The 27,632-nt window shown below is 38.9% G+C and overlaps 1 protein-coding gene across 3 annotated transcripts; it reads right to left on the bottom strand.

Annotated features, from left to right (window-relative positions):
* Positions 1-5,356: 5,356 nt before the first annotated feature.
* Positions 5,357-27,261, bottom strand: LOC114553827 (helicase with zinc finger domain 2). 3 transcript variants are annotated; one of them, XM_028575225.1, is made up of 21 exons: positions 26,993-27,247; positions 24,753-24,959; positions 23,415-24,389; positions 20,256-20,439; positions 19,433-19,540; positions 17,816-18,330; positions 17,083-17,721; positions 15,055-15,853; positions 14,854-14,929; positions 11,271-14,643; positions 10,753-10,838; positions 10,454-10,591; positions 10,220-10,375; positions 9,996-10,137; positions 9,794-9,925; positions 9,003-9,195; positions 8,129-8,275; positions 7,688-7,897; positions 7,018-7,174; positions 6,342-6,509; positions 5,357-6,255 (listed from the first exon to the last, which is right to left on the bottom strand). In XM_028575225.1, the coding sequence occupies exons 2-21, from the start codon at positions 24,764-24,766 to the stop codon at positions 6,146-6,148; spliced, it is 8,322 nt and encodes a 2,773-aa protein (XP_028431026.1). In that variant the 5' UTR covers positions 24,767-24,959; positions 26,993-27,247; the 3' UTR covers positions 5,357-6,145. The 3 variants fall into 3 exon arrangements, with proteins under 3 accessions (XP_028431026.1, XP_028431025.1, XP_028431027.1); XM_028575224.1 differs by having other exon boundaries at positions 23,415-24,959; XM_028575226.1 differs by lacking the exons at positions 5,357-6,255; positions 6,342-6,509; positions 7,018-7,174; ... (1 more) ...; positions 8,129-8,275; positions 9,003-9,195 and having other exon boundaries at positions 9,834-9,925; positions 9,996-10,100; positions 23,415-24,959; positions 26,993-27,261.
* Positions 27,262-27,632: the final 371 nt, after the last annotated feature.

Here is a 27,632-nt window from a genome sequence, read left to right as displayed (position 1 = left end):
ACGTAGGCTAAAATACTCTACCTTGCAACGTACCACGAACACGGGAGGCCTGGCTCTCCCCAAACTTAAAGTGTACCATAGAGCCTTTCAGTTATGAGCCCTCAGAGAGTGGCTAGACCCCTCATCTACAGTTCCATGGAGAGAAATAGAGCAAAACCTCACTGGAATTCTAAGACTGCAAGACCTTGCTTTTGCAGGTGTGTGTCCAAAAAAGTGTATGCTAACCTATGGCCCTATTATCACCAACACATTGACCAACTTTAAACAGGTGGAGGAGCAACTTCGCTACACCAATAAGTGGCATTTGAGCACCCCGATTTGGCACAACATGCACTTAATGTCTGGTAACAAACCTTTTGTTTGTATCCAGTGGAGCGACAGAGGTATTTATACTCCAGACCAGTTATTCAGTGGGGAAGGTATGTTGAGCTTTGAGGACCTGAGAACTAGCTTTGAGATCCCTAGGACATCCTTTTTCCTTTATCTTCGCCTAAGATCAGCCCTAAAATGTTATGGAGTACCACGGGGAAACAGTCTCGAGACCCACCCAATCATTAAATGGCTTGCTGATTTTCCTGAAAGAGGATTAGTGTCCAGGATTTATGCTAAACTGATGAAAGTATCCGTAGGAGAACTCCCTATAGTAAAGAAATGGGAGCGAGAACTGAGCCCGGAGGGGAACGTAATTAATTGGGAGATAGTTTGGGACAACATTTCCCACTGTTCCAAGAACCCAAATCACCAGCAGATGCACTTCAACATATGTCATAGGACATATTGGACACCTCAGAAGAGAAACGTCTCCAAAGGCATTCCTACTCTCTATTGCACGTTCTGTCAACCTGAACAAACTGGAACTTTCCTACACATGGTCTGGGAGTGTGAACAGGTTTTGGAATAAAACAACATCAATTCCTACTGACCCGATTGTTTTGTTACTTAATGACGACTCTAAATTACATCTGCTTAGGAGACAAAAGAAAGTTTGGTTAGCTGGCTCAACCGCGACCAAGATAATTATAGCTTAGTGCTGGCTCCCCCCCCACTCACTTTGTATAAAACAGTGGTTGGCATATTTTCTGGACATAGTTATGCTTGAGCTCTATACAGGAAGGAATAACAAACCCAAATCATCTACTATAGACCTATGGAAAGGTGCAGCAGCACAAATATCAGTCCTAATGACCTCAGCATCACAAGAAGTAGAGGAGGGCAACTAGCTAAGGTGTGATTTCTGTCTTTGTTTATTTGTTTGTTTGTTTTTTCTTTCTTTTCCTCGAGACCACGGAGGGTGGGGGGTGGGAGAGGGGGGTTGTTCTTGTTCAAGTGTGTTTGTATGTTCTGTTGTTAATGTTTAAAATGAAAAATATAATAAAAAATGTATCTTAAAAAAAACCCAGCTAAATACAACCTATATTTAGGTTTCTAGTTGCCGTAGTAATTATAACAACAGCAAAGCAGGAAGTAAGGTGACGAAATATAAGAGCGCAAAATTTCTGCAATAAAAGGGAAGGTTGGGGTGGTGGATGGGACTAACAAACACAGGACATTCACCTGGGAGCGCTGGGTTTGGGTCCTGCATGAAACCAAAAGTCACATTCAGCGTCACATGCGTAACCTTTAGGAAGTAAAATTATGTCTGATAAGTAACTGATAAAATGGGTTGACAAATTTAGTGGAATGGAGTATAATTTATTGGGACAGATAATGTTTTATTTGATCTAAAAGGAACTATACCTAAAACTTGCATAAGCTTGTCTTAAAGGGGTGATAGAATGCAAAACCGTTTGGTGGGTAAATAGGACATACATAGAAGCTCAAAATCCCATTGACACCCTTTTACTATGAAAATCTCATATTTTGAAACTGCCGCTGAAAACAGTCAAATCTCAACAAAGCTAGAAGTTGACGTCAGCATCCCAGGACCTGTACCGTTGGATGCCCATGGATGTATTAAGAGAATGGTCACGCCCCAACATTTACATAGGCTACACAACTGACCTGAGATCAGGTCGCGCAGATCTCTGCTATTCCATTACAAAATTCACTTCTGAAACTTTTTTATGCGAGAAATCAACTATGTAAAGCTCAAATATGGGCCATTTTACAAAAATTGATGGCTAATTGCAAATTTGCATCTCAGTCAAGGACTTGTTGAAGGCTTTCTCGTCAGACTGTGTGGAGCTCCTAAAGTCCGACACATCTTACCAAATTTGCAATTAGCCATCAATTTTCGTAAAACGGCCCATATTGAGCTTTATATAGTTGATTTCTCGCATTAAAAAGTCTCAGAAGTGAATTTGGTAACGAAACATTGCAGTGTCTGGAATATGAGATTCTGTCGCGTCTCTCACTTAGACTTTTTTTGTCCATTGTTTATTTCTAAAGAAACACGACAATGTATAAAAGGCTCCATTACCTTGTATATCACGTTATGGCTCCGTAGCCGACGTTTTTGTAAAAATAGGCTAACGATTGTGTCATAACCACGCGACTTACTGTCGCATAGTAGAGGAATACTGTACAGTACAGGAGAAGTTCACAGGTAGTTTCGACTTACATTAGCTGTTTAAGTTTAATTACTAATGTTAACTAGCATGTTAGTTAGCAATAATTAGCCTGTACCCATGTAATCTCCTTACATATACCTACGCTCTTTGTCTCTGCAAGATCGGGAATGATTGAGATTTCTCTTGGCACAGCTACCAGAAGACTTACAACTTTCAGACAGGTTGCTTACGTCACATTTACGTTGTCTCTCTCAGTTGGAGGCTGCGCAGTAATGCTCAGCGCTCACCGGAAAAGTGCTTCTCATATCCTTCACTGGTCTCTGTCCAGAGCAACGGGATCTGTTGGTCCATTATATACTGTCTATGCTTGTATCACGTGGACATGCCGATAGTTTTGCTGTCATTACTTAGAATTCCTCATGGAGGCGACAGAAACTACGTTATAGCTTTAAAGCTGTCGTTTTATTAATTGTAGTGCTCAAAACTGGACTGTCCCAGTGCATCAACAGGGACAGTTCTTTGTCACAGCTTACAATTGGGTGAAGCCAGTAGTGCCAGCATGGTGATAAGTCATCAGTATTTTTGTGCTATGACGCTAGAAAAATCTATTTATCCTATATTATATTAAGTTTGTCAATTGCATAAAACCAAGGCAAGTCTAAGCCCTCTCTCTCTCAGAGCTAGCAGGTATAGTAGTCAGCTGGACTTCAGTTGCCTACTAGTTGTTTTTAATGTATTTTTGATGAAGTCTTCTCTTTGTCCTGTGCTAGATTTGCATTGCCAGCGCTGTGGAGTAAGGTCTGGCTATACAACACATACATTCTGGGACAGGAGAAAAAAAACGCTCTGGGTTGTTTGTATTTCTTTAAACCAATCACAATCGTCTTGGGGGGCGCTAAGTTCCAGACACAGCGACGATGGCTCTGCTAAATAGTCTCAGGAAGGAACTTGTTTTGGTGGAACATTTGGACTCCGCAAAAGACACCACATACAATATTAAATTAAGTTAACTGTTGACACAATACAGTAAAATTAGCTATTATTTAAATTGTGTATTGCCGTGTGTACTTCGTCCACAGCAATCCCACCAATTAGTCCCAAAATGTCCCAGTTACAAAGTAACTGCTGGGGGCAGCATGGTGGCCCAATGGTTAGCACTGTGGCCTCACAGCAAGAAGGTTCTGTCTTCAAATCCAGGTCGTTCCGGCGCCTTTCTGTGTGGAGTTTGCATGTTCTCCCCATGTTTGCGTGGGTTTCCTCCACCATCAAAAACATGTACTAGGTTCTCCAGGCAGTGCCCTTGATCAAGGCACTGGCTCAGATCTGGAGTTGATCCCCAGGTGCTGTCATTGGCTGCCCACTGCTCCCTTGAGGGATGGGTTAAATGCAGAGAATGAATTTTGCTACATGTACGACGTGTATGTGACAAATAAAGTACCTTTAAATGTCCTAAACATAGTCTTTGTAAATCTTTACAATCATTCACAAAAAGAACGAAGCAGGGCTGCCATGTTGCACGTTCAAAACATTTTCAGCGTGTAACTTGTTTGTAGGTTGTTGTTTCCTGAAGCTAACAGAATTTGAGAACGGCAACACACAGAGAGCAGAAGGTGAGGGACATCCGGATCCGCTGGTTGTGAGGCAATTATCCTAGTCCTCATAAATTCACTGGAGTTTAAAATTCACACAAAGAAACTCCGGAAATTCCGCCGGATGCATGTAGTATTTTCCGTTTCCTTCCGCTGTCTTTGTGTTGGAATTTTAAATTTGATTATCTGTCCAATCGGAGTTTTATTTAAGCAGAATTATTTTGCAGCGGCTCTGTGCGGAGTTTAACACCGCCCATGACGATTCTGATTGGTTTAAAGAAATGCCATTAAACAAGAGCACATTTTCCTCCCATCCCCAAATGATATGTGGAGTAGCCAGATCCTCCTTCAGCGCGCTTTGGAGGAGGTTCCGGCAAAGACTAGGGTTAAAGAGACCCTCCAAACTGCAAGCTGTATGTATGGAGTGTGTAGGTAGATGCACATGGAAGACCATCCAGATGGAAACTATATTATTCACATCATATATACATGACCATGATACTGTTAAAACTGATATTTTATAAATGCGTTACTTTGGAAGCAGTAATCATAGCACACTGAATATTTAGCATAAAAAGAAGATATTGTGCGGGTTGACTGGAGATACATTAATATTCATTTTACATATTTAAACTACTTAAAAAGGAAACATAACACAAAAGAATGCTATACTCAAAATCACATGAAACAGCTTCAGTGATTTAGTATTTCACGTCCATGGAGTTGGGGGAATTGTAAGAGACATATTAAGTGTGATCAAATTGGTTGACTGTTGAAAACAAAATGTAGCTTAATATCATACCTACACTAAATCTTTTTTTTGGAAACAAAATGCTGAAAATCCAATATATTCCATTTAACAAGGCCAAAACAAACAAACACTGACCATATAAAGGAGCCACTTTCAAACAGTGCATTTGTTACATATCTTGTCCTTTGGATTGCACCTTGGTTGACGCGCTAAAACATGACTTAGAATCCATTGATTTTGTTTCTTTCGTTACATTTATTTATCTTATTTATCATTTAAGACTTCATGGTGTAATGTTTTTTTTCTTTTCCACAAACAAATAATGAACAGCCCTTACCAGATGGCGTACAAGGGTTGACAGCAGAGCAGAAAAATAAAAGATATAAAAAACAATTGAAATTCAGTCACTTAATGGCACTGAATGCTCAAAAGAATGAGGCTACAAACAAAATAACAAAGACTGTATGACAGCTCAGCTCTTATAAACGGCCTTAATCAGCTGATTGCCAAAAGGCTGTGACTATATGCCACATACCAACAGCAATTAACTTATGCACAATTCATCAAAATACAAGTTTACATCAAAGTCATAATTTTGGCTTCAACACCATCAATACATCAAGTTGAATGTTTTTTGTACACACAGTTACTAAAATCACAGAATGTAAAAAAGCTTAAAGAACAACTTTACAGCAGTTTAAATGTGTACTTAACCTTTCCTTAAAATTACCATTTGAAAAGTTAAGGATTTAATGTTTTAGAAGACATAAAGGCAAAAATTCAGACGGTAAAAGTAGCCATTTTGGGCAATGCTGCTAAATTTTTTTTCTTTTGTCTCAACATCATACGTGTCATATTTGATAAAAATGTTTTATTAACATATAACATACATAACCCTAACCCCCTGAACAAACAACATCTAATTCTATGAGAGGTCAAAAATTAATTAAAAGAAAACTACAAACTGGACTCACTGAATGGTGAGGCAGTTTAAGTTTTAAGGCCAGATGAAAAATAATTCTGACTCATTCATCAGTAAACAGGAACATTGTCTTACTGGAGGTGATTTCATACACTGGTAAATACAGTGAAATACATTTAAACTAAACCTAAAGATGAATTAAAAGATTGAAACAACAAGAGCTGAACTCTCTTTTTTTCTGTCATTATCATTGTCTGATAAAGTATTTATTGTAGCCTACACCTTTTCTTAAATTGTAAACATAATATATATATATATATATATAAAAAAAATAACAACAACAACAGACTATTCATTCTTTGAACTTGGAAGTTTAGAATTCGAACACTGAAATCTTGTCTGCATCTGTCACTGCATTGTTACGCTTGTAGTGGGCCAGGAGCTTTTTCCAAGGGCTACTGCAGCTCAGCAACTCTTGGTTTCCTTTCAGAGGACAGAAACATTTGAGTTAAGAAGCTAGAAGGTTTGAGCTATGAGCGTCGGAATAAGACATTGCTGCAGTATCTTACCGATAATGCAAAGTCCCTCTTTGGCCCTGGTGATGCCCACATTTATCTGGTTGGGATCACCCACAAAGCCCACATGTTTGGACAGCCAAGATCCTTCTGGTTCTCTATTAATCTCTTCACTTGGCAGAGAGCACACCGTAGATATGATTACGTAACGCCATTCACTTCCTAGAAGACAAAATAGTGTATGTCACGGGATGCTGTGCTTTGCTTTTTTCGGGCCAGCACTGAAATACTAGATTGTTGAGTCATGGGATTGTCATTTACATGTCCACAAAACTTGTCTATATCATGAAAACAAGTACAAGTACACTTTAAATGCAACTCAAGTATTTCCATTTTGTAGGACCCACTCAACTGACATTTATTTCTTTATTTAACCACATTTGTCTATAGTTACTATTTTACAGATTATGATTTTAAATTCAAATGTGGAATATATAGTCATAAAATATGACACACTGCTTTAAACTAACCATTAGGATCCGAAGTAGCCTACCAAGCGCCACTGGAACAAGCTTCAACATTCTGTACTGACTACATGTTTATACAGGTAATACTTTAAGCCTAGCAATTCTTCACAATGAGTAGTTTTACTCTGGAATATTTTTTTTTATAGTGGTGTAGCTTCTTTACTTTCAGTAAAAGAGTTGTTGTTAGGTAGCAGAGAGGTCACCTTGGCTTCTGGTGATTGTGGTAACGCTGATTTGAATCATGCCCTTCTTCTTTAGCTCATCTCTGATTTCAGACACTTGTGCATTATAGGGTGACAGAATCACAATGTCTTGCTCTTTGATTTTGGCATTCTTCACCAGCTTTTCAGCAATATCAATCTGCAAAAGAACCAAACCAACATTGAGGTTGAAAGCAATAATAATGTAAAACAGTACTATTACTTTACTACTCTATAGTAAGTTTTAACCAAAACCAAGGGTGCCCAATATAGTTCTGCACGATTCGGGGAAAAATATGAATCACAATTTTTTAGCTTAGAATTTATCATGATTCTCTGCCACAATTTCTTTCTCACGAAGTGTAATGTTTATTGCACACATGAACCATGACAAAACAAAACAAATTGGCAGTACCAAACATAGATTCTTTTTGGCACCTATTGCGCATCACCACAAGCCTGTAAACATAGAGGCTAACTCCTTGAACATGTCTTTACTTAATTAAAACATGTTAATGTCAATGTCAAATGCTTTCAATAAATTAATTGAAGGAGAAAAAAATAAAAAATAAATAAATAATAAAAGTCATTTAAAAATTAAATTACGAACAGGGGTGATTCAAGATCGTGATTTTATAATGATTTATTGTGCAGGCCTAGCCCAATACAGTACCACTTTGTCTCTCTCTTTCTGGTTTGCTTTGGAGTTCTCGTTGCCCTTGGCTGTGCTGACAACCAGACTGATGGTCTCTCCTTTGATGTCCCCAAAAACGATTGGCATTGTCTTGCCATCAACACGCAGGACGCTGCTTGGCTGATTCACCCCAGTTTTCAGCATTCCCTCATAGTATTCTTCTGACGGGAACTTGCATATGTCCTCATGCTATAAAGGAATATCATTGATAGTTGTTGATAACAATTTAAAATACTAAACTCATGTGGTAATTCAATATTGTTAACCTAAGTACATGTCATACATATATATATATCTATATATATATATCTATATATATCTATATATATATATATATATATATATATATATATATGTATACTAGTAATATATATAGTACACAATAAATATGTATATATAGTGCATATTTAATGTTATCACCATTCTGTACTGGGTGTCCAGCATCACTGCCCTGCTCTTGTGCATTGTATAGTAGCGTTCAAACAGAGACTTGGCCATCCCCAGCTTCCTCACACGCTCATTCTTCACAATGGGTCGTAACTGTTTGTGGTCACCGATCAAAACAACCTGAAAATCATATTGTAAGACATTGGAGTGAATAATTATTGTAATGATGCAACCAGTGCCCCAAACTCCTGTTATTTGACGACAGGTAAAATAGCCAGTCAGACAGGTGGCTTTAACCAGCACTAGGAGAACCTCCTGTTTCAAAAAAAGGGAAAGGCTTGATGCTATTGGGGGCATGAATGTGCCTAAATCTGCCCATTACAGTTTGATAAGTGCAAAAACTGGTAGGGGCACTAGATAACAGAATAGAAGGTCATCATTAACATAAAGATTCATTTCCTGTGGACAAACCTTCATGGATATTTGGCCAGTAGTTTTTGAGATTCATTGCCATGGACTAAACTGTTGGTCAAGGTTAGAGTTTGACCTGAAAGTGGGACCAAATACATGATCAGGGGGCAGTACAATTATCATTAGGAACCAGCCTTTGACAGTCATGTTTTTCACTGTCACACAGGACAACCTTGCTAGTTATCAGGAGGCCATTGTCACAACTGCCATGAAAAATAAATGCCACAAAATAATATCATTACATTTTTGATAAAGATTAGTCTAATAAAAAAATTATAACAGAGACATTCTGGCATCAAAACTCATTGTGCTTTAAACATTTCAGGACAGTATTTTCATGAATCAAGACACAAACCAGCATCAGCATACAGAAGCATTCAGGACAGTGTTAATGGGAGGCACAAGCTGGACAATGATTGTTAAATAAAAAGCACACCTTTTCTGGTTTGTTGCAGACTAATGGAATCAGGGCCTGGGGTTCAGTGGCCATTCCACATTCATCAATGAGGATCTGACGTGCGCTGACTGTCTTAGTCAAACTCGGGGTGGAAGACTGTGTACATGTGCACAGTATGATGTCATGGCGTTCAAGCTCATATGTCCGTGCATCTCTGAGAAGTTTTTTGTATCTAGATGGGAACATTTTTCATACAGTTAGGGCTGGATATAAAGTCTTAAAGTTATTTACTTACTCTTTTCTACTCTTTGGACTAACAAACACAAGATATCAAAGTTGGACATAGCCCTGTTTGGGACTGTCTAATTATCACACTGAGTCAAAGTGACTTTTGATCATTATCTTATGACAGAATAAGGAACATGTTATGATACGATCCTAATCATGAGCTTGTTACTGTACATTCACTAACTACCCCCAGACAAAGTAATGTCCAGCCTAGTCCCATTGAGGACTGTCTCATCACTGCAGTAGGAAACAGTCCCATAGAAAAGCTTAGGGAAGTAGCTGTACACTGCTCTTCAATGGATCTGGTGAAGTTAACCAGACATTTATTTGCCAAACCAACTAATTTGTCTTCATCCTTGAAGTCTTTTCTCTTGTAAAACTGAAACATGTGGTTTATTTCACGCTCGAAAATAATCTTAGACAGATTAGGTGATATTTAGTAAAAACAATGAGTATTTAGAAATCCCCTACTTTACTGACTAAAAGGTGACATTTCCATGCAGCTTTAAATTTTGTTAAACCAATAGTGCATCTGAACTTACTCTTTCACCTCTTCAGCAGTCAGAATTTCTCCTTTTTCCTCAAGGGCAAGTTTAATGCGTCGATCAAAATCTTTGATTTTACCTGAGGAAGGGTTTTGGTCCTGTCGCATGCGGTGATGCATAGTGATGCTCCTAAAACATGTCAGTGTTAGTGAATAATTAAAAAAAAGTTGAGTGTCATCAACTGGTCTGATAATAATACCTTAGCTCTGATTTGGCACGTTCTTGGCGAAGTGACCGCTGGGAAAACTGAAGAGCGCAGTCTGGATAAGGGTAATCAAGCATCTCCACTTGTTGGCTGTAGACCCTGAGGAGATTTATTTCCCTAAACCTCAACAAGTATTCTGTGTTACAACAGTAAAACATGGGTTATAGTAACAGAAACAAATGCAGCTGAAATCTTCACAGAGAAAGAAAATAACGTGCCTGCAACAACATCAACAGACTTGTTGGATGGGCCGCAGTAGAGAATGACTTGTTTCTTGTTCTTATCCTTTGGGTCATCAACTATCCTTGGGTTCTTAGAGTTCAGCTTGAAGAAACGGTACACTATGTACACACCTACTACTGTCTTTCCAGTTCCTAAAACAAAATGGGAAAAATTACTTGCCTTTGCAGAACATATGAAACATCAGGGTGAATTTACATTGCAGCTCTTACCAGGAGGTCCCTGTATAAGGGTAAAGGTATTATTTAGAGCTTTCTCCACAGCACGATACTGACTGTCGTTAAACGTTGGCAATACATTTGGTAGCTCTTTCCTCAGGATGTGCCTCATTGGTATGTGCTCATTACACACTGCAAAGACAAAATGACAAATTGTTTTTGCAAGAAAAAGAAAAACCTGTTGAGTCAAATTTAAAATATACTACAGGAATATTCAATGTGTGTTTTGTGTATTCCATGTTATGCCTGACTCCCATTGATACAAATACTTAAAAATCAATGAATGAACATACCCTCTTTTGGAATGTGTTTTCCAAGTGCTATAGTCTTGACAAGATCACATGCAGACGTAATACTGACCACAGCATTTTCTTTGCGGCTACAAACAGATAAGATAAAACTTTGTGTCAACAGCTTAATCTAGCTGAAAATGAAATAGTCCATCAACATATGTCAATGCAAGGAAAATAAGATATAATCAGTATAAAAAGTAGGGCTGTCAATCAATTAAAATATTGAATCACGATTAATTGTCCACAGTTAAATTAACATAGATAATACTCAACATGGGAGTGGACTAATATGCTTTCTTTATGATTCTCCAATTGTTTGAGTGATCTGATATCCATTAATAAAATCCCCAAATCGATCTTTTAATATATGCCTTTTCTCAATGCAGCGCAGTGAGGACACATCCTCAACCATTAAAATGCATTTGCGCGAACACGTTCACTTTGACAGCCCTAATTAAAAGTCAAACTGTAAGAAAAGCTACATTGGTAGGCTCAGAGTAAACTACACTAGAACTTACATGTCAGGAAGGAGCTTTGGAATTATTTCAACTGTGAAACAAGTGTTTTTCTGAAAGACACATTCAGGAAAGGTCTCCATCGGCAGGTGATTGACATAGAACTCCACTTTACTTCCTTCATTTGGTGTTTTTTTCTTTTCCTCTTTTCTTGTGACACCATGGGCCACCCATGTGAACTCTTTTGGGTCCATTGGTGCAGAAAGCTCCAGGGTTGGAGTCACCTTCAGACCTCTTTTACGTATGCACAGTAAGCACTTTGAAAGGTTACATTCAATGGCCCATTCATTAATCCATGCCAGAGGTAAGAAGAAGCTTCCTGTTAGTATGCCTTGTTGCTCTTGACTGAAGCTTACCACCAGGTTCTCGATGACTATGCTGTCACTTTCATCCACGGCAGTGGAAGCAGATTCCATCTCACACAGTGGTTTCCATATGCGTATATACTCCTTAGTGTCGCTATAAAAATCCCTTGAGGGATTGTCTGCCAATCTGGAGAAGCATGTAATAGGGCTGTGGACATGGTGCACACAAATCTCAAACTTTGGTTTAATGCGCACCAACTGTACAGCAGGCATGTGATAACCTCTTTTTAACTCTGTTGTCATTTGGATCTGAAGGATGTCACCTCTCTGCAACTGGAGCTCAATGTCAACTTCATGCTCCATTTGTGTCTCATGCTCCTTTAAGGTACATGAGTTAGTCTTCGATTGAGGCACATTAGATGACTGTGGTAGAATATTTTGATTTTCCAGTCGCATTGTATTCACGTTCATTGTAAGAAACTTTGCATGATCCCAGTTTTTTTCATCAATTGCTTTAACAGTGGCTTTCCACATCTTCAGTGGAAGCTCAATGCAGGAACCACAGTCTGGAATGTTCAACTCTTGGTGGATTTGCATGTTGTCAACTGCGTAGATTCGCCTTTTCCATTTAAGAGTGATGCAGTCATTTGCTTCATCATGAGTTGGTTGGTCAAACAATTGTAAATCTTTGTACATAACTGATAAACTCCCTGCAAATATGTTCTTGTTAAAAGGAAATGCCACTGCAAAACTGTCTCTGTTGGGATTAACAACAAAGGCTAGCTTTGCAGCACTTTCTTTTCTCATGCTCACTGCATAGGAGATCTGCTCAGCCTTTTGTTCATACTCCTTAGCATCCTTGAGGTTTTCCTCAAATTGACTGCACAAAGTCTTTATCATGTCTACAGTGTATTGGACATCCTGGTTGCATATGACGGAGTGCAAAAGTCTTTGCAAGATGATGTCCATGTACCGCCGTATTGGTGAGGATGCTTGTGTGTAAGAGCTTACATTCAGAGAATAATGGCCAACCTGAGCTTGGCGAGAGGAGTTTGAACAGATGACTTTAGATTTACTAGAGCACCTTCTGAACTGATCAACAACTGGCTGGAGCAGAGGGTGGATGTCATCTGCAGCAATCAGGTCCACCATTTTGTCAATATCATCTGTTCTGGCAGCTGACTGGATATCTTCCCACACTTCTGTGAGTATGCGGAAGTTTTCACTGTTTGGGGCTTGTTCCTCATGGTCAATTTTGTTCCGTACATGAAAAGACAGTTGTATTAATTCCCCGCATTTCTCCTTGACTTCTTTTATCTTTTCTAGATTGGGTCTTTCCTGACAGCGAAGGGGTGTGCAATACTTAGTTTTCTCTGAATCAATCAACTTCTTAGATGCAAGTGTGTTGAATAACACACTCAGCTCTTCAATCATCAGATTGGCTTTGCGCTTTCCGGGCAATCTCTGATCATCAGGTTGAGCATAAGCCCAATCTTCTCCAAGTCGAATCTTCCTTTGTGCCATTGCAAAACAATAAGCCACTGTGACACAGTCTTCTACAGTGTCAAATGTAGGTCTCTCTCTATATCTTTTGGTGATCATGACCTCTGCCTCCTCATAAGACAACTGCTTATCAGACCTGATCAATGACAACTGGAATTCGGGATTTTCAATGATCTCATGTGTTTTCTTGTTTACTTTGATCATTAATGAAACCACCCTGCGAACTTTGCCTGACAGAAGACTGAAGTGTCCAGTGCTCAAGTCTTGTGGGAACATATGCATAGGGTTTTCTTTACTGCAGTAATATGTAGCACCACGTTGTTTTGCAACCTCATCTAATTCACCACCTGGACTCACTAAGCTTGCCACATCTGCAATATGGACTCCCAACTCATACTGATCTCCAATTTCCCTGACACTGATGGCGTCATCCAAGTCTTTTGCTTCTTCTGGATCAACAGTGAAAGTGATTATGTCTTTTATGTTCTTTCTGTGTGTCCAATCTTCATCTTTGGAGAGAGCCTCATCTGATTTACATGTATTGGGTGCAACTTTGAATTCTTCATTCAGGATTGTTAGTCCATCAGCCAAAGAACTTCCAATTGGAAGAATATCTATGACTTTCCCCAATGGAATATGATAATTTTCTTTCCAGCCAATCACTTGCACTACAAATACATTGTTTTGTTTGAGCTTTTCATCAAGACGCTCATTTCGTGCAATCGTCCACTCTCCATTAGTTTGCTCCCATATTGGAAGGAAGTTACGTCTTTTCTTGATGATCAGTATGCATACTTTGGGTGCAGATTTTTTAATGGGCATCATTGTCCTTCTGACAAATTTGTCTTCAGAATTCTTTCTTGGTTTACTGTGATCCTCATCTTCAAGCAGGCACACAAGTTTACGGGCTGATGCAGCTTCCTTGGTAATGCTGCCCACCTTTGCTGACTGCAACAACACTTCATCTCCAGTGAAGCCCTTACCCAGGTTTGCCCTTCCTGTGATGCTGATAGGTCTAGAGGGGTTTTGAGATGGTATGACATAACCTCTGTTATATGACTCCCTGACCAACTTTCCTCGCATGTATATCTCTGGTTGTTTTTTACCCAACTCCAAAAGGTCTGTTTCAACATCAGTGGTATTGTATGATGATCTTGACTTTAATCTGATTTCATCTGAACTATATTGTGTTTCCAACTGTTCATATTCATCTTTCAACTCTTGCAGAATTGCATCGCTGAGAGTGTTGCTTTCATCCACATGTTCAGACTTTTGAAACCTTGCAGTTTCCATAACATCTTTTTCGAAGAAATCTTTGGTGAAATGCCGTGGTGCAACACTGTTGTTGCTGATGCAATGATCTATGTAGCTCTTCCAGACTTTTGAGCATTTTCCAAAGCAACAGAGGGCAGCGGCATCTCCAACCACAACCACAAGGGACTGAGCCCTAGTCATTGCAGTGTTTAACACACGGGCATCATTGAACAGCTCCAGACCAGGCAGGTGAGATGTTTGTAGGCTGTCACGTGTTTGCACAGCGGTCATTATGACTGCCCTGAACTGTTTGCCTGTTAACACATGAAGACAATGTTTATTATGTAAAATGACAATTGTATATATATATATATATATATGAAATATATGAAAGGTAATATAAATATATTTGAATAGTCAGACAGGTGTAATGTTTAGCCATCCTTCATGTCTAACATAATGATATAATTCCTGCAGGAGTTCTTAATAGATTAAAACCAAATACTTGTCCAATGTCCAAATACCTTGGACATTTGCAATATTCTCAACATGGACTTCAGCAAGGCTTCTTCTTTTAAGTGCTGTCCTAATTTGCCTAACCTACAAATAAAAAAAAGATAATTAAACTATTGACCATAGTCTGATCATATATAACAATGGCAATTAAAATACATCAATGCAGAAATCATCATTGTTTCAGTAACAAGTTAAAGGTTGTAACTTACCTGACATCCTTCTGATAGAACGCAGATTGAGCTTTGGTCCTTGGTCCCCCAGGTCAATGGCCAGTGTTCGAGAACCTCATTCACTGCTTCAACCACTTTGGTAACCTCTTCTTTGTTAAACCAAGACATAGATACAGTGTCCAAAAGACACTCTCCCCTAACATGGTGAAACTTTAGGGCATGGTCATTTGCAGGAGCAGGAATATTTCCAGTGGCTTTGATAACATCATTCTTACCAACATAGAAATGGGTGGACACAAACTCCACAATTTCTTTGGTTGATCGGTAGTTTTCACTGAAAATGATTCTACTGTTCTGGGCAGCATCACACTTTTGGCCTTGATAGTAATGGAACAAGCGATTAAGGAGTGTGTGATTTGAACGGTGATGATCATCAACTGAGAAAAGCTTGGGTCCCATTTGCATGTGATCTCCAGCCAAAACAACTCTGGTGTTTGGCCCAGCAAGACCAAGGGCCATCAAGGCATCACATTCCAGCATCTGAGAGGCTTCATCAATAAGTATGTGGGTGAAGAATCCCTCTGGGAGCTTTAGGTCATGGAAATGTCTTGCCATTGTTGTGGTGGTTATGATTATTTTGTAGCGATCAAGGGCAGCTTTTGTGGGTGGTAAAAAAGTCTGTCCATCTTCCGAAAGCAAACAGTATTTTAAAGTTATCTCATCTGTGGCAAATAAAGCACCCCCTTGTTTGTTTGCTTTTATTCGAATTGGCCTCATTCCATCATTTTTCTTGTCGATGAATGGATGGAAGTGATCTCTGACGTACAGATCTGCAGAACTTAAAGCAAACAAAAATGACAATATTGTCAAATGTATATTAAAACTTTACAACAGTACATCTTAGAGCAAAGAGCTTAGTCTTTACACTTTTACTTTGCACATGTCCATCACACATATGTCAATTCAATTCAATTCAATTCAATTTTATTTATAGTATCAAATCATAACAAGAGTTATCTCAAAACACTTACAGAGTAGGTCTAGACCACACTCTATAATTTACAAGACCCAACAATTCCAGTAATTCAATCAATCAATTAATCAATATTTCATTAAAGGCATACTTAGCAGCATTGTTGGTGGGTGTTTGTAAACACACCATTCAAATATGGCTCTTCCAAATACAGGCAGAGAGCAGGTCAACATCAATACACACTTCTAGTGGGTCATAAGCATAGACTGTAAAAATAGTGGACATTACATCCCATGACTTCACCCATTGGTTTGTGGACTGCTGTTTTGAAGCCTCCAGTTTTTTTTTTAAATTGGATGATTTTTGACGAGATGGTGGAGCTGGGAATGATAATGCGGCCAAGCCAGTGTTGTTTATCGTGGCAATTAAGCTAAACACTTAAAGGGGAAAGTTGCAGACTTTCAACCTTCGGAAGGGAGTCATCCAGTGGATTTACGTGGACACAGAAAATCATCAACATTAGCAGTAGCAACACAACTTGGTTAGCAGAAAGCTGAACAAGAAATTTTAGGCAACCAAATGTTCCAATTAACTTTGATGAAGTAAAAACACAGTTTGTGGGTCAACATTTAAGCTGAAAACACTGACAACTTCACATCTATTTAATGTACACAGTGCCATGGTTAGAATTGCTAAGCCTCTGTCATGATTGACAGGTCCCTGTGTAGCCACACCCCTCAAGCATCCCCTGCTTTATTCTGTATTTTAAAATAAATGGGACCATAATTCACAAAATGACCATAAGCTCATTAAAATGTTTACTGAGGTAATTAATCAAATGAGAAGTTGGGTAGTTTTCTCTTCTATAGAAACTGAGGTCTTTTTGCAACCAGTTGAGCCTTGCTCGAAATTAGATAAAATGCAGGATTAAGGCTTCACTTTTCAGGCACAGAAGCCTCGTCCATTATTTTTACAGTATATGATCACGTATGATGAGTGAGAGGGATTATTTTTGTATTAGTCTATACATTATGTTTTTTTAGGAAAATTATGCTTAGTGCACCTTTAAACACATTATCAATAATATGTATTACCTGTTGGTGTGGGTGCAAATGAGCACTTTGTTGTGAGGCTGCTTACACAGCTCTTTGGCTGCTGTAGCAAGGGTGAATGTTTTGCCAGTTCCAAATGGTCCATAGATAAGGAGTGGTGCCACATGTTTTTGGACATTGGAATTACCGGTGATGAAGTCAATTGCTGCCTGCTGCTTTGCATTCAGCTTCTCATAGTGGATGCTATTCACAGGAACTCCACAGTTTTTAAGGTCTGGTAGCACTCTTGTTGTATCAGGAAGGAGGTCTACAGCCTTGTGCATGTTGCAGAAGCTGTGGCGATTAAGCTGAAACTGCACTTCCATTTGGTACGATTCATTACTTTTGAGTGTAAGATCAGAGCAACATTTTTTAGACAGTTGCAAATACATTTTGTTCTCACTTGTGGTGTCCTTCAGAATGATGGCTTCATAGACCTTGGAGTTTCGACCTCTTGAAGATAAAGGTGCTATCAGGCCAGACTGGATGCTTCGTTTAAGAACCAGTCCCTCAGGGGTGTCTGGTGTGAGATTACAAGGAATCGAGACCGCACAGAACAGTTCTCCCAGAGGAGCCATCATCATGCCAAACCTTGTACTGTTCAACATATCCATTGTTGTAATTTCTCCACAAACATTCAGTCTAAACAAAGAAAATAAAAAAACAACTTAGTTTTTGTAAATATGTGCTAATTCTAAACAACATTAAAGGAAACCGCTACAGATAAGGATATTACCTTGAAACAATCTGGTCCTCTGCCCGTTCCTCGTTGTACAGGAAGTGGTGCATTCTTTCTTTGTAGTTCTCATTATTCAGAGGTGTTTGGCTGTTGTAGAAGGACTTATACAGAACGTTAATCTGAGGAGGCTTGTACTCCTTTAACAGCTCCTCCTGTTCTTCTGTCCTGGACGAACAAGGGATGAAAACCCTGTTCCCTCGATGCCAACGCTCAGCACTTTGTAAGGTGGCTCCACGGTTCACAGTTGGTTGTTCAATGTCATCCAATGGCAGCTGGCCTAGTCTTACTCTGAGTTTCTTCAGTAGCACTGGTCTCATGTCAAAATCTAGCACTAACCACTGGTCGTACAGGCCTGGGTTCATGGATGTGAAAGACACAGTGATGTCATAGGTCATGTCTTCACTGAGAAAGTGTTCACCTGGGGAGTAGATGCAGGGCACAGAACTGATGTCACCAAGGGTGAACGAAGCTCCTGGTTCCTGCTTCAGCAGCGCCACATGCACAAGCTGTCTCTGTACATACAGAAAAGTGGCAATTATGCATACTATCCACACACATGGAACATTAAAGAAAAATTCAAGATGAAGATTGTGTGAACACAACACTGACCAAGACGAAAAACAGAGCACGAGTAGCTAGGCTAATGGTCTAATAGCATTTAACTTTTAATTCAATTAGAACCCCGACAGGCTGATGCAGACTTGAATTGAAATGGTTGAATTCACACAATTCGCTCTACATTATCCCACTTACTAGACGGCTTATTACACAGCTTATTACGTTAGCCAACGAAAAAGTTGTTCAGACTGGTTCCGCCGTGCTGTCATGCTGCATTGGTTACAGAGAATGAGCTGAACAGCGGGCTTGGTCTAACGTTAGTCTGCTGATACGAATGTCATCATACGATTGATAAAGGATGATAGATTTTCTCGAACGTCATTTTGATAATTCTGCTGATAATACCATTACACATCAAAGGGATATTGACTGATTGATCCATTTGGTTTGCAAACTAATGTATTCTTTAAAAAACAAAATACAATTTATAGACATCGTACATAGAGACAATATCTGGGGAAGTGTAGCAGTTGAACTGGCTTCTGAAAGTGAGTAGCCTGCAAAAGAGGGGTAAACATACTTTGTTTTAAGATAATATATAGAGAACAATTTAAACTAGTTGACGTTATGGAATGGACATTATATGTGTCGTATTATACTTGTGAAAGGTAAACTATAAAACCTGACAAAACCTGATAAGCGATAACATGATATAGGCCTATTATTATTATGGTTGTTGTTGTTATTATCATCATTATAACCAGCAATTGAAACATATGAGCTCAATCTTTCCTTAAGAAAGCCACTGAGCCAACTGAAAAGTAGCCTATTATAAGCTGACCATTACATATGATGAACACGTTTAGGCTCTGTTCAGTCCAGCTAGAATGATGAAAACCAGTGCAATGAAGCTCAGAAAGTACACTTGTTACAATTTTTTTTACAGCCTGCTGTGTCTGTATGAAGTAGTTTGAAGTAAGATATTCAGCAGCTGGACTTTTTTGCATTTGAGCCAGGAAAAGCAACCAACTTCATGCCTTATTGTAAAAATCTCACCTCTGTTTCCACTTGGAAGTTCCATTGCAGTGTTGCATTGGTCTGTTCACACTCCACAGTTAAATCTTCATCACAGGAGACGCTGACGTCGTCAACTTGTTCTGAAATCTGTTCAACATTTGAGACAATTAATTAAAATAGCATGGTGAAGAACTAAAGAATACATTGCTAATATAATACAAAAAACATTGAAACATCAAATTACAAATTCATATAATTATTTGTTATACCTAAATTATATAGTTTACTTTTTCTGAATGTGATGAAGGGAAATTTAAAGGGACCATTCTACAGTGTTGTGAGTCTTTGGGAAGCAGGAATCACTATACTTAAATAATACCCAGAGATGTCCAAATTCAGTCAGGCATCTTTATCTCTACTGTAGTTCATCAAATGAAGCAACATCATCGGCGTCAGACTGCGTTTGACCTGCGTACTTCAATGCAGTGTACTCACTTAGCACTTGATGGAAACACCTATTCTTTTTATATTCTCATATTATTCCTTGACTGATGTGCAAATTTACGACAGTATTTATGAAGTGTCTTCTTTGTGTGTGTGTGTGTGTGTGTGTGTGTGTGTATATGTGTATGTGTGTGTGTGTTTTCAGGCCTTGCAGCACTACAGTTTTTTTTCTCTAGGGGATTATTCAAGCTTTCAATGTCCTTGAGAAAGAGGAAGTGTGTGTATGCGATAAAGACTGGATTCAAAGACAATTTTCTCAAATGAGAACATGGTGTGCTTCTCAGTTGACTTAACCAATGGCACAACATGAACAACCAGAATAAGATAATGAGACAAAAGATTAGAGACTCGTACTCACAATGTGTACTTCATTACTGCTGTTTTTGTATTCCTCCAAGAGCCTTTCATTGTAGCACATAAGACCCTGGGCTCCAATGTTATGTCTGATCTCCTTCTCCTCTGCAGCGCGCATCAACCACTCCTGCAGTTCCTCCTCAGAATGAGCTTTTGGGCACTTGTTGCCATACTCGCATGTGTGTGGTCTAGGATGAAATGAAAATTTGAACAGTACAATATAAAGAATATGTCACAATAAAAACAATGTCTAAATGTTTCTCATAATATTTTTACTCATTCAAATTTATGCTAGGTATTATTATTATTACTATTAAAATAATATATTAGGTATTATTTTTTACTTATTTTACTACTATTGTACTAGGTTTGTTTTTGGGTGTTTCTGGAGCTCCCCAACTGTGGCAAATTTAGAATGCATAAATTAAAACAAATCAAAGAAAGTGAAATTCATATTGGTGAATTTCCTTTTTGTGCATGAATTTACCGTGTCATAATTAAATGAAAACCAGATGATGAAAATGACGATTATTCAGCTTTTTGGCTTTAACTGAATGAATGGTTTTTCATTGTGGCATAAGTGGTCCATGCCATATTAAAATCTAATCACAACACAGAAAATAAAGTGACAAGGTGTGTTGAATTTCAGTGTTGTCAGCAGAAAGAAGCATAGACCTTCCAAAACTAAATGCAAACACTGTTATTAGCTTTGATGAGGGGGTTAGAGGGAAAGGTATTCGTTTTGAGATGGAGACGCATTGCCCATGCTAAAATAAGGAACAATTCAATTGGTTATTAAAAATAATCATCCTTTTCGCATATGTTTTCCATTTACTTAACACTTCACGATGTGCATTGTATTTCCGTGTATTTCATGTTTGATTTGTTTTTATTTATGCATTTTAAATCTTCCATACCTCACCACTATTAGTTTGAATTTATTTTGTGTGTGTATGAAGTGTGTCGCACCTCTATTTCTGTTGTGTATTGCATTGGACAAAAGGACCACACTGAAAAATCTAAAGAATTTAGTATGTATGCTGGTATCTTTTAGTGTATGTAAGTAAGTACATTTAATTTAATTATTTTACAATATGAACATTGCACTTTAAATAATAAGTCTGGTTCTATGTTTATCTCATTGCGAACAAAACCCACAAAAAGACCAAATCCAACACTAAATGAATGAAAGTACAGTGTCACAGCCCGATGTATCTCCATCCTGTGTGCCATAGAGCTCCATCAGTCAAACACATTGTTGCACTGGCTGACATCTCCCTTCATTACCAGGAACACACACACTGTACCTTTTTTTGACTCAATCCCACACACACACACACACACACCCCGTCCTGCTGCCACAAATACTCACTAGAACTGTTGTAGGAAATTACTAAGAATTTCTTAGAAATTAAAGTATATCTTCATGACACGCACGCATGCAGGTATGAATGGGACTGGATCACAGACAGAATACAGGAGTCGAGAGTATTGAGAGACAGACGTTGCTGGTCTCTAACGCATTGTTGGTGTTGGTCTTTTAATGGGTTTGTTAACAAAAACAAAAATATAGAATATCACTAGCCTTGTTAGGGTTGTACGAATGCCCGGTGAAACTGAAGTAATTCTTCCTTCTTTCTTTCTTCCTTCCGGCAAATGAATCGCCTTTTTGAGGGGCTTAACATACTTAAAAAACCCACCATAATTGGCAGTTGCATCAAGCCTAGTGAAAATTTACGTATTTTAAGGGTTTCGGGAATAGGCGTACAAAAATGGCTCGCTAACGCCCCCTACAAAATTAAAAAAATTGAGCCCCTGCAGTATGTTTAACGTAGACTAACGAAACGTGGTACGTACAAAAAAGCTCATTGGAGCCATACCCTTAACGCAACAGGAAGACCGCCATTTTTAATTGAATGTTTGAAATTAGTGAAATTTTGGCCATTTCCACGTCGTACTTTAACGAACTCCTCCTAGAGATTTCATCTGATCAACTTCAAATTTGGTATGTGCCATCTTAAGGCCATTTTGTGTGTTTCGCCATCGAAACAGGAAGTGGGCGTAACTTGAATGTACATTGTCCAATTGGCTCGAAACTTTTCAGGATTCATAAGAATTCATAAATCCAATCCTGAGGACATCTATAGACAGATATTTACTAAAAGTCATAGCGCCCCCTAGTGGCAACAGGAAGTAGACCTAAAAGTCAAAGTGCTATACTTTAACGAAGTCTTCCTAGACATTTCATCTTATTGACATCCCAAGACCTCAACGATGAAAAGTTAAACTTTTTGTTGAACGGTGTGGGCGTGGCGTTGCGGCCATTTTGAATGTTTAGCGATGAACGAGAAAGTGGCTGTAACTAGAGTGCACATTGTCCATTCTGCTTGAAATTTCCCATGATCAACAAGGGTCCAGGCCAGACATCTACAGGCCAATATTGACTTTTGGTCATAGCTGGCAAAAAGAAATCAGCATTACATGACAAACATCATCCGATTTACACGAAACTTATAATGTGTGGTCTACATGTGATACTGCGCTGCCCCCTATACTTGAACCACGCCCACTTACACAGGCCACGCCCCCTTTCATAACTTTGTATCACTGAACTCAGCAGAGAGTTCCTTTGTCAGTGGTCATGATTTGGCCTGCCCCCTGTTTAAACCACGCCCCCTTTCATAACTGGTAACCTTTTAAGATACAGTCTTGTGTGATGTATCATTGAACTGAGCAGAGAGTTCTGTTTTCATTGGTCATGGTTTGCAGTGTTGCAAATGCATGGTCACAAGGAGCGGCGTCCGCCAGTAACCCTGACGTGCAAGGAGGTGGGAGGGTTCGTCCAATGCTGCTTGCAGCTTTAATTTGCTTTTTTATTCATTTGTTTTGATATGTTGTGCCTGTTCAGCACTTTGTTTTAAATGCACTATACAAATAAAGTTTGACATAACTTATCCTTTAAACGGGTTAAAACAAAAAAATTGGAGGAGCTCCATAAAGCAAATCTATAATAGTATACACAGTAATACAAGGCTTTTTTTTTTTTTATCAAACCAAAGGGTTAAGTTAGGGGTGTTTTAAAATTGCCACTCATAGTGGGACATAGCCATGACCCAGAAGCTGCATGACTGTAAAACATGTAAAGAGGAGTGTAGTTGTTTACCTCTCACACAGCCAAAAGTCAGATCGGTTGTTGTGTGGAGGCTGTCGTCCTCTCCACTTGGTGACGGTGTCCTCAGAGAGTAACTGGGCATGCTCCAAAGAGGAGCAGTGCTTGTAGAAGCTCTCTGGGGAGGAAAGGACCAGGAGGCAAACTTTGCAGTACATGGTGACCAGCCTGGGCTCCGTCTGCTCTCGCCGGCTCAACTGAAGAAGATGAGGCCGAATAGAGAGCCCACTGTGCTCGGCTTTCCACACGGCCATCTCCACCTCGCTCTGGGCAGACCGGCAGTGGCCGGCCTCATGCCAGCATGGCTTGCCTTGCCTGATATGACTGCAGTACTTAAACTGACAGTCCTGAGGAAGAGGGCGCACCTGGCTGTAGATGTGCTTCCTACTATTCTCTGATAGGTGATAAACTAAGACTGGGTCCCAGGTGTGTGCTGCATCTGATGAACAAGTGGAATTCCACCTTTTGGCTGTTATTTTTTGTGGACGATTATGAAAGCAGTCTTTGCACAACTCAATGAATTCACCTGAAAACTGTTGGAGTATGCTTTCAGCTGCGCTTTCTGGTGTTAACGAAGTAGGCTCAGACTCAATTACAAGTCGGATTAACTCCTCTTTATTAATGTTTTTGTCTTTAACATAGTTCCATACAGTGGCCTCTTCATAGCTTCTGGCAAACGTGCATTCTTGTCCGTGTTGTGTACATCCAGAGCCCTCAACAAAGAACTTACACACTTGGTAAAGAACATTTTGACCAAACCATAGACGTGTAGGCCGCTCAGAGACAGGCCTCCATTGGTTAGAGGATTTTTCTTTGGCTAAAAGTAGATTTCTACTGCACTGGTGAGTAACTGACTGAACTGTGTAAGTTATTTCCTTCTCTTTGATGGAACACAGCTCGCATACAGCCTTCAAATCTAGAGTTGGCAAGAGGTTGCCCATGGGTTCAGAGTTATCAGGCGGATCAGATCCTCCCTCAGACTGAACTATAAGTTTACAGATAAACACATGGTCTAATCTGTGACGCTTTCCAAAGTTCCAAACGGCAGCTTCCTCATCACTTCTGGCAAAGGTGCACCGGTTCTTGTGGTATGTGCAACCAGAGCCCTCCACAAAGAAGCAACATACTACATACTGACTGGGATTTGGAAACGTGGGCCGCCTAGAAACAGGCCTCCATTTGCTGCCACCTTTAACTTTGCAGAGCAGGAGATCGTGTGCACAATGGTGCCGGCCTGATTTTAACTTATATGTAATTTCTTTCTCCTTGACAGAGCATTTAGTGCATACAAGTTTGAGGTCATGTGTTGATAAAATAGGAGCAAGTTTGGATTCATTAGCTGACATTGTGATACATTCATAATACTAAAGCATCTGAATTTAAATGTATAATGGATTGTAGGAATGTGCTCAGAGCTTAAGTAGTTTATATGTTTTCAGTTGTGTTTTCTGGTTACAGCCAGTCACAATAGACCATCAACTTGTCATTATCTCACTGAAGGCCAAAGTCTGAGAAATGTCCAACTTTGTTTGAATGTGTCTGAAAAAGAAAACAATAGAGAATACACTGTAATAAGAAGTGTGCTCAATATGTTCAATTCAGAAAATAATTCATATCTTTGGCATATATACTCGTACCACTTTTTGTTTGTTTATCTATAATTGTTAAAGACTCTGGTATTAAAATTTAAGCTCCAGACATTCAGGGAGGACACAAAGTGTGCTTGTTGCTATGGTCACCTGCTGCTTAAAGCCCAGTTTAGATATGTGATGAAACATTTCTCTTTGTTCAAAAAACTCAACTGCATCATCTATTTGACTGAAAATACAATTAATTGTATTATTCTAGTACCAAAAAGTTCAATTATCATGTGCAATTCATATAATTAAAGACTGATACCTGGTGTCTGTGTATCGATACAGTATTGTCACAGAAAATATTGCGATACTATGCTGTATCGATACTGCCGAGCACTACATGGTGTTTTGTTCAGACCAAGGCTGGCCACAGGTTATTTAAGTTTAGTCCGTCAGTAACCAAAATTGATAAGAGGTAAACAGTTTTGAATGTGTTGGGTTACGTCGTGGCTGTATCTGTTTTCCTAATCTGCTGATACTTATTGGAAGTGACGGACATGTTTGTTTGGTTTTCTGAGTGCACATTGAAAAAACTCATGTTAATTAGCAGCCATTAGCAGTTCCAATGCGTTCTGGGTTCCAATGATATCTACAGATCTCATGTTAAAGCCAGGTGTAATGGGGTCCATGTTTCTGCTTTCAAAATTGCTTTGATAGATATGACAACATATTTCAACAGATTTGAAGTAATGTGCAAATAATACCCTATAATTATTTTAAAGCCTAACTCAGAAAACCACATTTCTCAGTTGAAAGCCAATATTCCAAATCCAGGTAAAAAATTGTCTAAATGTGAACTACATTAATCAAAGAATAATCAATTAATCGATTAGTTGTCAACTATTAAATTATTTGCTAACTATGTTGACAATCGCCTCATCGGTTTGAGTAATTTTTTATGAAAGAAAAGTAAAACATGTCTTAAATGTGAATATTTTTGAGTTTCTTCACTCCTCTGTAACAGTAAACAAAATATCTTTGAGTTGTGGACAAAACAAGACATTTGAGGATGTCATCTTGGGCTTTGGGAAACACTGATCAACATTTTTCACCATTTTCTGACATTTTAGAGACCAAACTAATCCATTAATCGACAGATTAATGACAATGAAAATAATTGTTAGTTGCAGGCCTAATGTGAACTTTTAATCAACGTTTTCAAATAATCTGTAACATTTTTCTAAACTTTTGAACCAGTTTTACACCTCTTTTAAATGAGAAAATGCTTAATGTAAAATTAAAGGAAGACTGTATGTGCATGTCAGTTTTACACAGAAAAGCCCCAAAGAACAGCAAACACTCTGTTGATAAGATGGATCAATAAAAGTATAAAAATAAAAATTTCGAATGCATGTCAGTAACTGCCTACTGTGTGGAGTTGCATCTTAAATCCAATAGATGGCGCAGCTGCCCTTTCTCTTAATACCAGGAGCAAGCAGGCATTCAGGCAACAACACCGAGTCAGAATGAAAGTCAGTGGCTCACAATTTTCAAATCACCCAGGGAGTAGCCTGGCTCACCGGATGTATATTGCTGGGATAAGACATGACATCCGGCGCGCCGAATGCCCAGGACGGTTTGGTTTAACACAAACAACAACAATCCCAGAGGGATAGGCGTGTAGCCAGACCATAGCCTACTGCAGTGCTGACAGAGCTGTGGATGGGAGACTACATCCTACCCATGGCAGTGATATTAAAACTAGGTTTTAAACTGTAGACTTTTTTTTAATAGTAAGACACATGTCTATTAATCAACAATGAAGACGTTTAAAGTGCAACCAGTTATTGCAGTCTGTTCAAAATCTCCCTATCAAGTTTACTGTTTTGACATTATTGCTTCAACTCGAACTAGCCTACTAGTTACTAATACTGATATTAATCGCCTAATGACCGTGATAACAACAACAATAATAAATATGACAATGAGGCCTACCGTCAGATACAGGTTGTAATATCGCGTTGAATAACGTAGCTCCTCCGTGTAGTGTGGACCCCGAGTGAACCCCTCCCTGAAGCCTCCCCGCTCTCCTCCAGCAGCCTGTCCGATTTAGGTTTCGTTTCTCCCTTAACGTCACATCAGGCTGACTGACTTTCCATAACTGATAAACATTCTCTTCCTCATTTGAGCAGCTACCTTGTGAAGACGCACGTGATCCCCGAGGCATTCCATTATGTTATTTATGTTCCATTGACTCCTTTTGTTAAAGAGTCCTTACTAAATGAACAATATTTAGAGAAACTAAAACAGTTTGACATATGGTTATATTGTACCTGTTTTCAGTACACACCCTCTTGTCTGACTGTCTTGATATTAGCCAGTAATCTGCCTCAGAAAGGCTCTGCCCAGCTGGAAAAAGAATTATCTAGGGTTGGAATGGTAACCTCTGTATATATATATATATATATATATATATATATATATATATATAGCTAAAGTGTTGCTCCAAACAGACCCTGATTCATACAGTGTGGGAAATTAGTTTTCTTCTTTATATCAGGGGGGACTTAACAGATACATGGCTCAGGAGGTTAAAGTAGCATCAATTATGTTCTTACTGTGTACCCATGAGCCA

Source organism: Perca flavescens, chromosome 4 (assembly GCF_004354835.1).
Source record: "Perca flavescens isolate YP-PL-M2 chromosome 4, PFLA_1.0, whole genome shotgun sequence".
Lineage (NCBI taxonomy): Eukaryota > Metazoa > Chordata > Actinopteri > Perciformes > Percidae > Perca > Perca flavescens.
This window is presented reverse-complemented; position numbering and strand designations above follow the sequence as displayed.

Excerpts from the sequence above, each read along its gene's own strand:
- LOC114553827 (XM_028575224.1), bottom strand. The coding sequence starts at position 24,766 with ATGTCAGCTAATGAATCCAAACTTGCTCCTATTTTATCAACACATGAC. Across the intron at positions 20,440-23,414 it reads GACTTTTGGCTGTGTGAGAG|ACCACACACATGCGAGTATG; the intron begins GTAAACAACTAC and ends ATTTCATCCTAG. Across the intron at positions 14,930-15,054 it reads TTCTATCAGAAGGATGTCAG|GTTAGGCAAATTAGGACAGC; the intron begins GTAAGTTACAAC and ends TTTTATTTGTAG.